The sequence below is a fragment of the Megalops cyprinoides genome, chromosome 3 (genome assembly GCF_013368585.1).
Source record: "Megalops cyprinoides isolate fMegCyp1 chromosome 3, fMegCyp1.pri, whole genome shotgun sequence".
Taxonomy (NCBI): Eukaryota; Metazoa; Chordata; class Actinopteri; order Elopiformes; family Megalopidae; genus Megalops; species Megalops cyprinoides.
This window is the reverse complement of record NC_050585.1, coordinates 50,832,969-50,845,962: the sequence shown is the minus strand read 5'-3', so window position 1 is coordinate 50,845,962 and position 12,994 is coordinate 50,832,969. Positions and strand designations below refer to the sequence as shown.

Here is a 12,994-nt window from a genome sequence, read left to right as displayed (position 1 = left end):
AGTACTGTTTTTAGTGGTTTTATATGAAGACATTTTCACAGTATGAATTATTAATTGTATATTTTTGTTTTTGCTTGTGGTTAGGCTGTCAAACATATGTGTCTTATAGACAATTGTTTTATTAACTTAATATAACTTAAAGGCTTAACAGATAAAGAAGAGTGTAGACAGCATAAAATGACATTTATCCTGAAATAAAAGGTGTCAGCTATTTACTAAGTGCATCAGTAATGTTGATGTCAGGTCCAATTAGAGATAAAATTAAGACCCTTGTTTGAAAAGTAAGCATGTTTGATAAGCATGAACCTGTTTATTAAACTTAACATATTTATGTCTGAACTAATACCCAAGTGCTGTGCTTAATGTATAAATTTTCATCATTTTTTGAACACTAGCTAACATCAACACTAACAAACCCAAATTGACTGAATATGGACAGACTCATACTTCAGCTCTTTAGCTGTATCACAGATGAGACAGGTGAAAGAATTCATATTGTTCTCATGATTGTTCATTAATACTCTCCAGGATGAAATGGTGTTATGAAAATGCATGCAGTACTTACTGTAATGGAAAGTTATAGTGTCCATAATTAATAATAATACAAAATACACACATAATACAGGATCTTAATGAACTGATAAGTAAAAGAGGACTATTGATGTGCACTGCTAAATTATTTGTCTGCTTCATTTTCCCAAGCTGAGAGACAGATGACATAATTACAGAGGTGAAGGACATGAGATTAGGGAAGGCTAAATGAACATACATACTTGTTGGTGGTATGCATGTGTTTACCACTTTTATAGACACAATACCAGGCTACAATTTCCCAGTAAAATTCCTAGATCACACAAATCCTACACAAGCATTTTGTAAGATGGTCAAAACATGGAATTAGTTAGAATTTGTTAAACCCAACAACACCTGAATGGTAACATGAGCAATGTGGTCATGCCTCATAGCACGTAAACCTAGATTTATCTTTATCTCATATCTTCAGATTAACCAATTAGCACAGAAATTTGAATTGCAATATGTTTCTATAAAATCTTGGCAACAAATCCTGGATCCCCAATTTGAAACATATGAGGTGGGGCACCCGCACGAGAGGCCACACAGCAGACCCCAGCAATTTAAGACCGCTTAATTAAAGCCATTAGTGTCTACTGTTTATGTAGTCCTCTACAGCCAACAAGGCATGGCACACAAACAAATGGGGTAATGAAGCCTCCGTCTACCCCGAAGCCTCATTCAGCAGACGTGGAGATACGAACCAAGCTGGAGCTGCTGGCACACTGTGGACCATACTGTGATCCCCTCACAACTCAACTCAACTAGGAGAAAGTGATCCCGCCACATTGTTCCTCTCTGGATAATGGGCCCTTTTAAAAGCTCAGCTAACGGCCGTTGTGATAAGAAAAAGGGGAAACCCTTGGGAGGCCTGGGAGACTGCTCTTTAAGAGGGGAAGTTAATGTATCGGCGACCCGCTCTCCGCTTTCTCCCACTTCTTTGTTTCGTAACGCTGTTTGAGCACACTCATGTCACTTCTTCATTTTGTTTGCCGCGGCCGTCAGGAGAACTGTTTGAATTGACCGGGGACCTCGTACCGGATGTTGTACTGCTGTTGCAACTACATGTCACAGGATATACATGCATAGGGATCACGTATAGCAGTCTTAGCTGTTGGATAGGAAGATGTTTTAGTCTTTTCAATAAACGTCCCCAGAAGATTTAGCCTTCCTGTAAAAGAACTTTGATTTGTTTTGTTGTTACAGTCAAGTCAGAAGACGATGCAGGTCCTTTAAACTTAGAAAGCTCCTTTAAAATAGCAATCAAGTTAAATTCTTCAAAAGAAACTGGAGAGACTCAGACATGGGGCAGGTTATAAAAGTGAGATGTTTTTCAGGTACAAGAGCCACAGAAGCCAATAGTAGAGAGCATGGCGTCCATTTCACACCTGGAACCTCTGTAGAAGATTTTCTTAAAGCACAGAGAGCTGTGGAAGTTGTGTTCTTTCTTAACATAAATAAACAACATCTCAGCTATTGTCAGATACTGCCAGCCATTATTTAATATAATGACAAATCATCAAATGCTTGATCTTCTCCGAGTCATTTTCCCTCTCTATCCCTGGAGCATCAGGATGATCAAAGCAAGCACTCCGGTTGTTCTAATCCACCTCATCGGCATCCTGGCTCCCATTAGAGGTGAGCTGACTTACCTGGCCTTTCCTAACTTACCTTGTCTCTGACATCATTATTCTTGTCTGCTTTCTGGTTTTCCATATCAAGCCATAGTAGAGTCCAATAGAATAGAGCTGAAAGGTAACCAATCAGAGGACAGGCTAGAGACCCATCTATTCTTAATTGTCTCTATGAAATCCAAGTCCAACGTTATCACATGTGCTATGTTAAAATTGTTTTGAAACTAGACAATACACAGACATTAGAAACCTTGTCACCTTATATGGACAAGCAGAGACCTCCCAACTCCTGTCTTTTCATGTTAGACAGAAACACCATTGATTTAATCATACATCAAAATGTCACCATTGAAAATGTATCAGATGACCTATCTATGCGAACAGGCTTATCTGTGGAATCGTGACCAGAAGTTACCCTGTGACAATAAGCCTCTATCTGTTTCCTTTCCGTGTAGCTTTTTCTCAGGATATCCTGTACCCATTCGGGCAGGCCCATAGGGATTCTGAGACCTCCAAAATGGACGACGGGAGCTCTCCAGAGCTGTTCCTGCTCATCCCATTCATCTTCTTTAACGTCCCCTATCGCTCCATATATGTAAGTCCAAGCGTGTTCCTGGGATTCTTTTCCCACTTTTTACCTCAATGAACTAAGCATATGTGTTTTATAAGGTCACATTGTTATAAAACATTTCATTACCAGAGGTATTAATTGCATGACATACATGGGTCGTGCTCCAGGATATCACAAAATGGGAACACGAGCAAAACATTTTTAGCTACTCAAGAAGTAGCATAAATTATGCCTTCAACACAAAACAAATTTATTTGACAAATGAATATTGAACATACATTCAAATTTACATTTACATTAAGAGCTACATTTCACTTGGAGCTAGCGATGTAACCATCACTGTCTTAGATCTGCTGGCATCGCTAGCATCCTGACAGGTTTTTCTGATTGACTTTTAAATGGTTTTCAGTGTTGACACAAACACACAATTTCTCTTTTTCATTCTCTTAATTATACCCTCCTGCATTTTCATCTTTTGCCCAGAATGGCTACTCGCACTCACATTACTCATTTAGTCACTTCTATTCATGAGAAATGGTAATGGAAGAAGTGACACAGATGCCATTTATTTCAAATTCACTCATACAAGTTTATTTGAAACGCAAATTCGCTCTGTTGGTTGGCTTTTGATAATGTAAACAAACAACTATTGTTTAGTTTCAGAAGGCGAGTGCTTTGTAGAGCTCTGATTTCTGGTGATTTTTAAAAACAAATATCACATTTAAATCATAATCCTTTTTAATTGTAACTTTGTTATGACGCAGCGTTGTTTGAGGGCCTTTATTACCAGAGGCATACCTGTCTTGTTAAATAACTCTTTAATTTATGGTGGATTTGTACCTGTGTTATTACATATGTAAGTACTATGGAAGTATCTGCTCCCATGTAAGTATACCTGTTCATACAGGACTGTATAGAAAACTCTCAACTGCTAATGTAATTACACCTGTAAGTACACACATAACTTCATTAACTGACAATGTGTTTTTTTTTTTTTATTATTAAACAAAGCACTGTGTAATAAAGTGTACTTACATAGTACTACACAGGTAATTACATACAGCAAATGTACATGGCATATTTACAAGGCACCCTCTTGATCTCCTAATCTCTTGACCACAAAACTTGATGAAACAGATAAAACAGAATATATGTGAGACTTGGGGCTTGCATTTCTCTTATCGCGTCTCATGTTTTTCTTTGTTTATTAATTATTAATAAAACTGGATCGTTGTATTGGTTTAAAAAGTACACGCTGACTCCATTCTGTCTATGTTAGGGCAAATGTCTGAACACTTGAGCACACTGTTGCCGATTGCTGATTACTATGTTATTAATTAATGTAGGCCTAATGTCTTTTGGCGTTGTCATGCAGTTTCACTGCAATATTTCAGTCAAGTCATTTGAATAAGCATTGAGAGGTTTCGCTTTACGGTCCATTTCTTCATTTCTACTGACTATAGGACTATAGCATTTTGGAATTTGTTATGCCTGTTTACACTTATATTTAGCAATTTGGTTTAGCAATTTTATTATTGTGAGTCAAAGCCCACAAACGAAAGTCCGAGTAATGTAAGTGTATTAGTGAAGAAACATCACAAAACAGTGCTGGTTTCTTCCAGCTTTCTTAAATGGTAGGGGGACAATAGTAGCATATCTGGAGGACTAAACTGCTTATTAAGAAGGATGGTGAGCCAGGAATTGCTGCTATGGGTCTGTATGCTTGTTGAGGGCAAATAAAAGCTTGGGTGGGCCTTGCTTACTCGGGCCCCTATGTAGAACGAGTCCTGCCACAAAGCATCGGCTAACAAGGCTGTTTTATGTCACCATAGGTCAACAACAACGGCGTGATCTCCTTCAACGTGCAGGTGAGTCAGTTCACGCCCGAGGCCTTCCCCCTCACCGACAGCCGCTCCTTCATCGCGCCCTTTTGGACCGACGTCCACAACGGTATCCGCGGCGATGTGTACTACCGCGAGACCACGGAGCCTGATATCCTAGAAAGGGCCACCCAAGACATCCGCAAGCACTTCAAGAACATGGCCTCCTTCAGGGCCATCTGGGTCTTCATCGCAACCTGGCACCAGGTCACATTCTATGGAGGGAGCCAGATCACTCCGGTAAAAAAAGATCACTTGTATCTCTTCATAAATCACATCTATAGTTATTAGCATACACGTGAACCTACAATTTATCATAAATATGAACAGTGCATAAATAAATGGGCAGTAAGACGAAGGTATAACTTTGCCTAAAATAATTTGTCTGACACTGTTGCTCATTCAACTTGAATGGATACACTTCTGTGCTGGAAGTCACTCTGGATAAGCGCTTCTGCTAAATGAATGTAATATAATGTAAAAAAAAAAAAAAAAACATATTAATCCTTTTCTTAATGTTTTACTATCAATAAATTAATTTTAGAGGTAGCGTTTTGATTACTCGATCAAACAAAACTAATTGAAAAAGATTCAATAAATCAGCATTTGTGTCTCTTCTGTTTTTCTCTGGGCAGGTGAACACCTTTCAATGTGTGCTCATTTCTGACGGTGTTGCATACTTCTCCATGTTTAACTATGGGGAGATAGCCTGGAGCACTGGGACTGCCAGTGGAGGAGACCCCTTGACTGGTTTGGGTGGAACTACAGCACAGGTAACCAAGAGCCCACAAATCTACCGACTGGTCACATGCAAGGCTACCTGTTTGTGCATATGGCATTCAAACTGTAACGTGTTGTCCACTGATGTGTCACCTCGTGATGGAAAAAGTGTGAGAAATTTGCTTGCTTTCACGTTGGATAAGTCCTATCAGTTTGTAGCCCTTGAGGTATGTAGCATCATTTCAGTGTTGAAATGATACTCCACTTTCCAACATGCAAATATGTCACTCAGAATCATTTATTGTCAGCTCGATGGTTTTCTTTCAATAAATAAAAATATAGAGGAAGATCTCAAATGTAACTCTCCAACCACTGTGAGTTTACAGTGTTTCCTGTCCAAAATTCCTTGTATTACGTAATTTCAGCATTCGCATTCTGAGTGTAAACAGGGACATACTAAGCAGGCAACAAGTTTGATTTTACCTTTGATGTCATCTGTTTTATGTTACCATTATTTTAACAATTCATGTATTTTTTTAATTTGTCTATGAGGACCAGCAAGGTATTTCCAGATTCAGTTTTTCTTATTCCAGTTTCCTTCCTCTCCTTTCTCCCCTCTCCTCTCCAGTCAGGTTTCAATGGTGGAGACATCAGTCACTTCTTTAACCTGCCTGGGTCGCGCTCAAACGATGTCGTCAACATTGAGCAGACCACAAACGTCAACCAGCCCGGACGCTGGCTCTTCCGCATTGATACTGACCAGATAGACCCAGCCAACGGATGCAGCCTTAACGGTACAATTCCTTTACCATATTCACTTTACATTGCATTACATTATTGGCATTTAGCAGAAACTCTTATCCAGAGTGATTTACGTCAGTTGACGTAATCCATTTATATAGCTGGATATTTACTGAGGCAGTTGTGGGTTAAGTACCTTGCCCAAGGGTACGACAGCAGTGCCCTAGCGGGGAATTGAACGAGTCCTGCTCCTTAACCACTATGCTACACTTCTGTTTTTCTCTCTCCCTCTTGTCCAGACAGATATGAGAAAATGACATAAAAAATTATGCTGATGCAGTATTGTAAGGGCTTGTTTTTGCCCTCCTTTGTCCTTTAAAAGAGGAGTCTCTTTGCGATTCCTCTCTGACGGTGTACATCTGCCACTCTGTCAGTAACACTCCACCCTTCCGTCTCAGGGCGGTATTATCGGCGCGGGGAGGTCTTCTGGCTCTCGGACCAGTGCTCGCAAAGGTGCCGCTGCCTGGACCTGGACAACGAGGTGATGTGCCAGGAGGCGCCGTGCGGGCAGCTGGAGACCTGCGAGCAGCTGGAGGGGGCGTACTACTGCCAGCCCACGCGCACCAGCACCTGCGTGGTCTTCGGCGACCCGCACTACCACACTTTCGACGGCTTCCTCTACCACTTCCAGGGCACCTGTTCCTACCTGCTGGCGCGGCCGTGCTGGGACGTCATGGGGCTCCCCACCTTCAGCGTGGAGGCCAAGAACGAGAACCGCGGCATGGCCACCGTCTCCTGGCTGCGGGACATCACCGTGGAGGTGTACGGCCACCGCGTCACTCTGCCGAAGGGCAGTCTTGGCACCGTGCAGGTGAGACACCGAAAGGTCGTCCCCCTCCTTGGCCAAAAATCTTCCAGATGGTCAACCTGGCACGGCACCAGCAAGTGTGGTCACTCTTGCTTGATTTCCTGAATATGCACAGATATATTACAAAGCACATATTATGCTAAATCACAAAATTTTAAAAATCATTGGGACTATGAGAATGCTCTTGCTGTGATGTGCTTCAGTTGTACTTATTGATAAATCCCGATCTATTTACTGTTTTGCCACATATATTTGTTTTTTATACTCTTTGTTCATAGTATTGATTACAATCTTTTGATGTATTATCATGTTTGCTATGTATTACATTACGCTGTTTTTATAATTTATGTCTCATAGAGATGTTCCATCACAAGGGGGTTATCCTGTCTACAAATTCATTGATAAATGAATAAGATTAATTTCAATATTTGAGTACATTACGGTCAAAAATGGCATGATCCCTCATTGACACAGACACTGTGCAAATCTCTTGCTCCCCAGGTGGACGGTCTGCTGAAGACACTGCCGGTGCAGCTGCAGCTGGGTGCCGTGCGGGTGTACCAGTCGGGGGTGGCAGTTTCACTGGAGGCAGACTTCGGCCTGCTGGTGACGTATGACGGGCAGCACTACGCCTCCATCTCCCTGCCCAGCTCCTACTTCAACAACACCTGCGGCCTGTGCGGTAACTACAACGACGACCCCGCCGACGACCCCGTGCTGCCTGACGGCTCGCTGGCGGAGAGCGTGGTGGAGCTGGGCGGCGGCTGGCATGTAGAGGACGCCGACTGGCGCTGCACCGACGGCTGCGCGTACAACTGCAGCCTCTGCGACCCCGCGGCCGAGTCCTTCTACTTCCGGCCCGACTACTGCGGCCTCATCAACAAGACGGACGGGCCCTTCCGGGACTGCCGCAACGTGGTGGACCCCACCGCCTTCGTGTACAGCTGCGTCTACGACATGTGCAGCAACCGCGACAACATCACCACCCTCTGCCAGGCCATCCAGGCCTACGCCCTGGCCTGCCAGTCCCTGGGGGTCACCATACGGGCCTGGAGGTCCCGCTCTTTCTGTGGTCAGTCTTCCCCTCTTTCTCACACACTGTGCTTGGACGCTGCTTGCTCAAAATTCAGACCAAATGTGTGGCAATAAAATCGGCCTGCTCTGCCAAGGATAAAAATGGCAGCGGTTTTCTACTGACCAAAAGAAACTATAACATTAACACGCACACCACATACGCCCACAATGACAAAAGCATTCACTTTTCAGAGGCAGCAAGCACTTTGGTGGATCTCCTGATCAGTGCCTTTCTGCCATCTAACAAACAGTAGTGATGAAATAAACTGGCAGAGATATTTTGTTCTTGATAATTGATAGATTCGTATCAACGCAATGTGGAAAGATAGATTATTGCTGGCTTTAAGCTACATTACGTTACTTCCATTTAGCAAACGTTCTTATCCAACGCGACTTACAAAGTACTGCAGGTCATACTTTTATCCATTTATACAGCTGAATATTTACTAAGGCAATTGTGGGTTAAGTACCTTTCCCAAGGGGTACAACAACAGTGCCCCATCAGGGAACAGAACCGGTGGACAGCAGGGCGGACAGCAGGGACTTCTGGGAACGGGAGTCCCAGAAGCCTTTCCGTTCACAAGCTCAACCTAAAATGTCTGAAATTTCCTGTGTTTCCGCCCGTCCTTGTCCCCCATAAAGCCCTGACGTGCCCGGAGTTCAGCCACTACCAGGTGTGCACCAGCAGCTGCCCGCCCTCCTGCTCGGACCTGACGTCCCACCTGTACTGCTCGCATCCCTGCACGGAGGGCTGCCAGTGCAACGAGGGCTACGTCCTGAGCGGGAGCCGCTGCGTGCGGCGGGAGGACTGCGGCTGCGAGCGCGACGGCCTCTACTACCCCCGCAACGAGTCCTTCTGGGCGGGGTCGCCCGGGGGGTGCACGCAGCGCTGCGTGTGCGGCCCTGCGGGCGAGATCGCCTGCTTCAACGACACCTGCGGCGAGGGCGAGGTGTGTGCCGCCGAGCTGGGCCGGCTGGGCTGCTACCTGCGCCGCGACGCCACCTGCTCCCTCGCCCAGACGAAGGTGCTGTCCACCTTCGACGGGGCCGGCCTCTCCTTCCCGGACGAGAACTCGTACTTCCTGCTGAAGCCCTGCGGGCCAGTGCCACCCAACGTGTCCTCGGTGGAGGTGAAGATCGGCCGCCGGCTCGTGAACAAAGGCCCCGCCTGGATCCGGCCAGTGGTGGCCAGGGTGGCCCACCTCGAGGTGCTGCTGGGCGGGTCCAATTTCGACATCGTCAGGGTCAGTGGTGCTTAACCCTTTTGCGCGTACGGTCACACCGGTGTGATTAGCCGTTTAAGCGTGTTCGGTAAAACCGCTGTGATTAGAACACTAGATTGGAAAAACTCTAGCTAATTTTAGCTTTGAGAAAACAGGGATTTAGCGTTAAAAAGTATAGCAAATGCAGCGGTGAAAACTAAAGCTTAGTAAAGCTAATGAAAACATAACGAACAATGTGACGCATAACACGCAAGCTACATAGCATAAAATAAGTTACGAAAGGGTTAAAAATGAATCATGGCAAAACAACTGTGTAAAAAACTACCTCTGTCGAAAGAGCAATGTAATGTCAGCAGTATATTGTGTAGTTACACAGTGGGAGAGGGAGCTGTATGCTAAAACTCATGCCGTTCCATGAGATCTGAGAAGGTAAAAGTCTCAAGAGAAATGATCAGGAAATACTGAAACTAAGGAGCTGACAATTAAATAGAGTCAGAACCTTACTACAATAGTCCTGCAGACAGTCCTAATGATTTTACATTACATTAGTGGCATTTTAGCAGACCAGCTGATCATATTCAGGGCAGCTTACATATATTATCATGTTACCATGTTAACCTTTTTATCATGTTACCCATTTATACAGCTGGATATTTACTGAGGTAATTATGGGTTACGTACCTTGCCCAAGGGCACAGCAGCGCTCCGAACCAGCAACCTTTCTGTTATGAGTCTTGCTCCTTACCACCATGCAAGACTGTAGCCCCAGAACAGAAGTGGAAAAAACTTCCTCTGTCAAAACTGTTGAAATGTGATGTATGTAATTTATTGTACAGATACACAGTGGGAGAATGTGTTATATCCTAAAACTGCAGTTCCATAAGACCTAGGAAGGTAAAGTACTCATTGGAGAAATGATCAGGAAATATTAAAAGTAAAGAACTTAAAATTAAATAGAGCCAGGACATTACAACAATAGTCCCACAGACAGTCCTAATGAATGTTAGGCTGGAAAGATGCTAATTTCTATATATTACATTATACATTTACAAAGTTATCCATTCATACAGTTGGACATTTACTGGGGCAATTGTGAGTTAAGTACCTTGCCCAAGGGTACAGCAGCAGTGCCCCAGCAGGGAACTGAACCGCCAAACTTTCAGTTACAAGTCCTGCTCCTTAAGGACTATGCTACACTGCCATTGCAATGTTACTGAGTGGTGTTCCCCCGACCCACAGCTGAACACAGAACCGGTCGTCCTGCCCTACGTGCACCCCATGGAGACGCTGCTGATCTACCGCGCCCCCGGCAACGCCACGGTGGTGGAGTGGACGGGCGTGGTCAAGGTGCGCTACACCCGCCAGGGCCTGCTCAACGTCACCCTCTCCACCCTCTTCCACAACGCCACCTGCGGTCTGTGCGGCTTCTTCAACGGCAACGCGTCAGACGACCTGCGCCTGCCCAGCGGCCGGCTGGCCGACAGCGTAGAGCTCTTCGCCGAGGGCTGGAGGGCCATCACCGACGACCTGACCTGCAATGGCGACTGCGAGGACCTGTACCGCGTCTGCTTGGACCTACGGCTGTACCAGAGCCCCTGGCTGTGCGGCAACATCAACGACCCCAACAACAGCTCCTTCCTGGCCTGCCACAACGCCGTCAACCCCTCGCCCTTCTTCCGGAACTGCCTGTACAACATGTGCATCCGTGAGGGGAACCGATCCGCGCTCTGCTCCTCCCTGCAGGCCTACGCCTCCGCCTGCCAGGACGCCCAGGTCAGCCTGGGGGCCTGGAGGAGTGCCACCAGCTGCCGTACGTACCCTCCTCCACAACACAACCTCTGCTTAGACACTGAATAAATCAGTCAAAGAGAAAGTCACGTTGTCTTCTGTCCTCTATAGAACATTGAAAAAATTTAAACAACAATTTTCTCAAACATAATAAACAAGTCCCCTGGAAATATATAGAAAGACCGCAAAAACTAATAGATTGCCCAAGTTGCCCATGTCTGTTAGAGAGCTTGAATGGTTAATGCCACAGATGCTGGAGGTGGTCGCTGACCAACAGTTTTTAGAGGAAAGATAATAAATAAGCGCCCCAGAAGTATAAAGGGAGGGCCACAAAATCTAACAGATTTAAAGGATGAGGTTGTCCATGTCTGTTAGGGAGATTGGTTAATTCTACAGCTGTTCAAGTGGAGGTGGTAGCTATTCCTCCTTGTCTGTCAGGCTCTTTCTCTCTCTCCTGTCATTATGACTGCAGCTCTGCCCTGCCTTATAGTCAGACTAGGTATCTTCTAGAGAACAAGGCAAAAACACGACCAGTCGTTTTTTGGTCAGACGTAATGCGCACTGGAAGTTTGTGGAGAAACTCACAGCATCTGACAGACCCAAAGGCCAAAATTGCTGATGTCTGTTCCATTACGTCATCTGGCAGACGCTCTAATTCAGACCATCTTACATTTGCAGTTTTATATAGCCGAATATTTAATGAGGTAATTTTGTATTTAGTACCTTGCCCAAGAGTACAGTGCCCCAGTGGGGAATCGAACCTTTCGGTTACTAGCCCTGCTCTGTACCACTACACCACAGTGCTGTCCCGCTTCTGTTACAGAGTTTGAGTGGCAAATGCCACAGCATAGGTTGCCAATGCATAGGTTGCTAGTCCGTCCTAGCCTGTCAGGTTTTCTCTCTCTCTCTCTCTCTCCCTCTCTCTCTCTGTCTCTCTGTCTCTCTGTCTCTCTCCCTCTCTCTCTCTCTCTGTCTCTCTGTCTCTCTCTCTCTCTGTCTCTCTGTCTCCCCCCCCCTCTCTCTCTCTCTCTGTCTCTCTCTCTCTCTCTCTCTGTCTCTCTCTCTCTCTCTCTGTGTCTCTCTCCCTCTCTCTCTCTGTCTCTCTCCCTCTCTCTCTCTCTCTCTCTCTGTCTCTCTGTCTCTCTGTCTCTCTCTCTCTCTGTCTCTCTGTCTCCCCCTCTCTCTCTCTCTCTCTGTCTCTCTGTCTCTCTGTCTCTCTGTCTCTCTCTCTCTGTCTCTCTGTCTCCCCCTCTCTCTCTCTCTCTCTCTCTCTCTCTCTCTCTCTCTCTCTGTCTCCCCCTCTCTCTCTCTCTGTCTCTCTCTCTCTCTCTCTCTGTGTCTCTCTCTCTCTCTCCCTCTCTCTCTCTGTCTCTCTGTCTCTCTGTCTCTCTCTCTCTCTGTCTCTCTGTCTCCCCCTCTCTCTCTCTCTCTGTCTCTCTCTCTCTCTCTCTCTGTGTCTCTCTCTCTCTCTCCCTCTCTCTCTCTGTCTCTCTGTCTCTCTGTCTCTCTCTCTCTCTGTCTCTCTGTCTCTCTGTCTCTCTCTCTCTCTCTCTGTCTCTCTCTCTCCTGTCATTATCTCTGCAGCCCTGCCCTGCTTAAGCACTGAATAACTTGATCAAAGAGAAATTCATATTGTTCTTTGTCCTCTAGAAAACATTGCAAAACAAAGAACAACAGTTTATAGACCAAACATAATAAACAAGTGTCCTAGAAGCGTACAGAGAGACCCACAAAAAGATGAGGTTAAGAAAGAAATCTAAGATGAGGTTGGCCATGTCTGTTAGGGAGGTTGAGTGGTTATTTGCCATAGCAGACTCGGAGGAACAGGTGGTAGCTGTTCGTCCGAGTCTGTCAGGCTCTCTCTCTCTCCTGTCATTATGTCTTCAGCCCTGCCCTGCCCGAAGAACAGCCGCTTCGAGGAG

At 45.3% G+C, this 12,994-nt stretch overlaps 1 protein-coding gene across 1 annotated transcript in view; it reads left to right on the top strand.

Moving 5' to 3' along the window:
* The first annotated feature begins 2,147 nt into the window (after positions 1 to 2,147).
* tecta (tectorin alpha) overlaps positions 2,148 to 12,994 on the top strand; it is a 34,134-nt gene continuing 23,287 nt past the window's right edge. The window contains exons 1-10 of the mRNA XM_036523924.1: positions 2,148 to 2,211; positions 2,663 to 2,802; positions 4,611 to 4,898; positions 5,294 to 5,431; positions 6,007 to 6,172; positions 6,578 to 6,990; positions 7,489 to 8,059; positions 8,704 to 9,305; positions 10,524 to 11,094; positions 12,960 to 12,994. The exon at positions 12,960 to 12,994 is cut by the window's right edge and continues 597 nt beyond it. Coding sequence (XP_036379817.1) covers positions 2,148 to 2,211; positions 2,663 to 2,802; positions 4,611 to 4,898; positions 5,294 to 5,431; positions 6,007 to 6,172; positions 6,578 to 6,990; positions 7,489 to 8,059; positions 8,704 to 9,305; positions 10,524 to 11,094; positions 12,960 to 12,994 — 2,988 coding nt within the window. The remainder of the gene's footprint in view (positions 2,212 to 2,662; positions 2,803 to 4,610; positions 4,899 to 5,293; positions 5,432 to 6,006; positions 6,173 to 6,577; positions 6,991 to 7,488; positions 8,060 to 8,703; positions 9,306 to 10,523; positions 11,095 to 12,959) is intronic.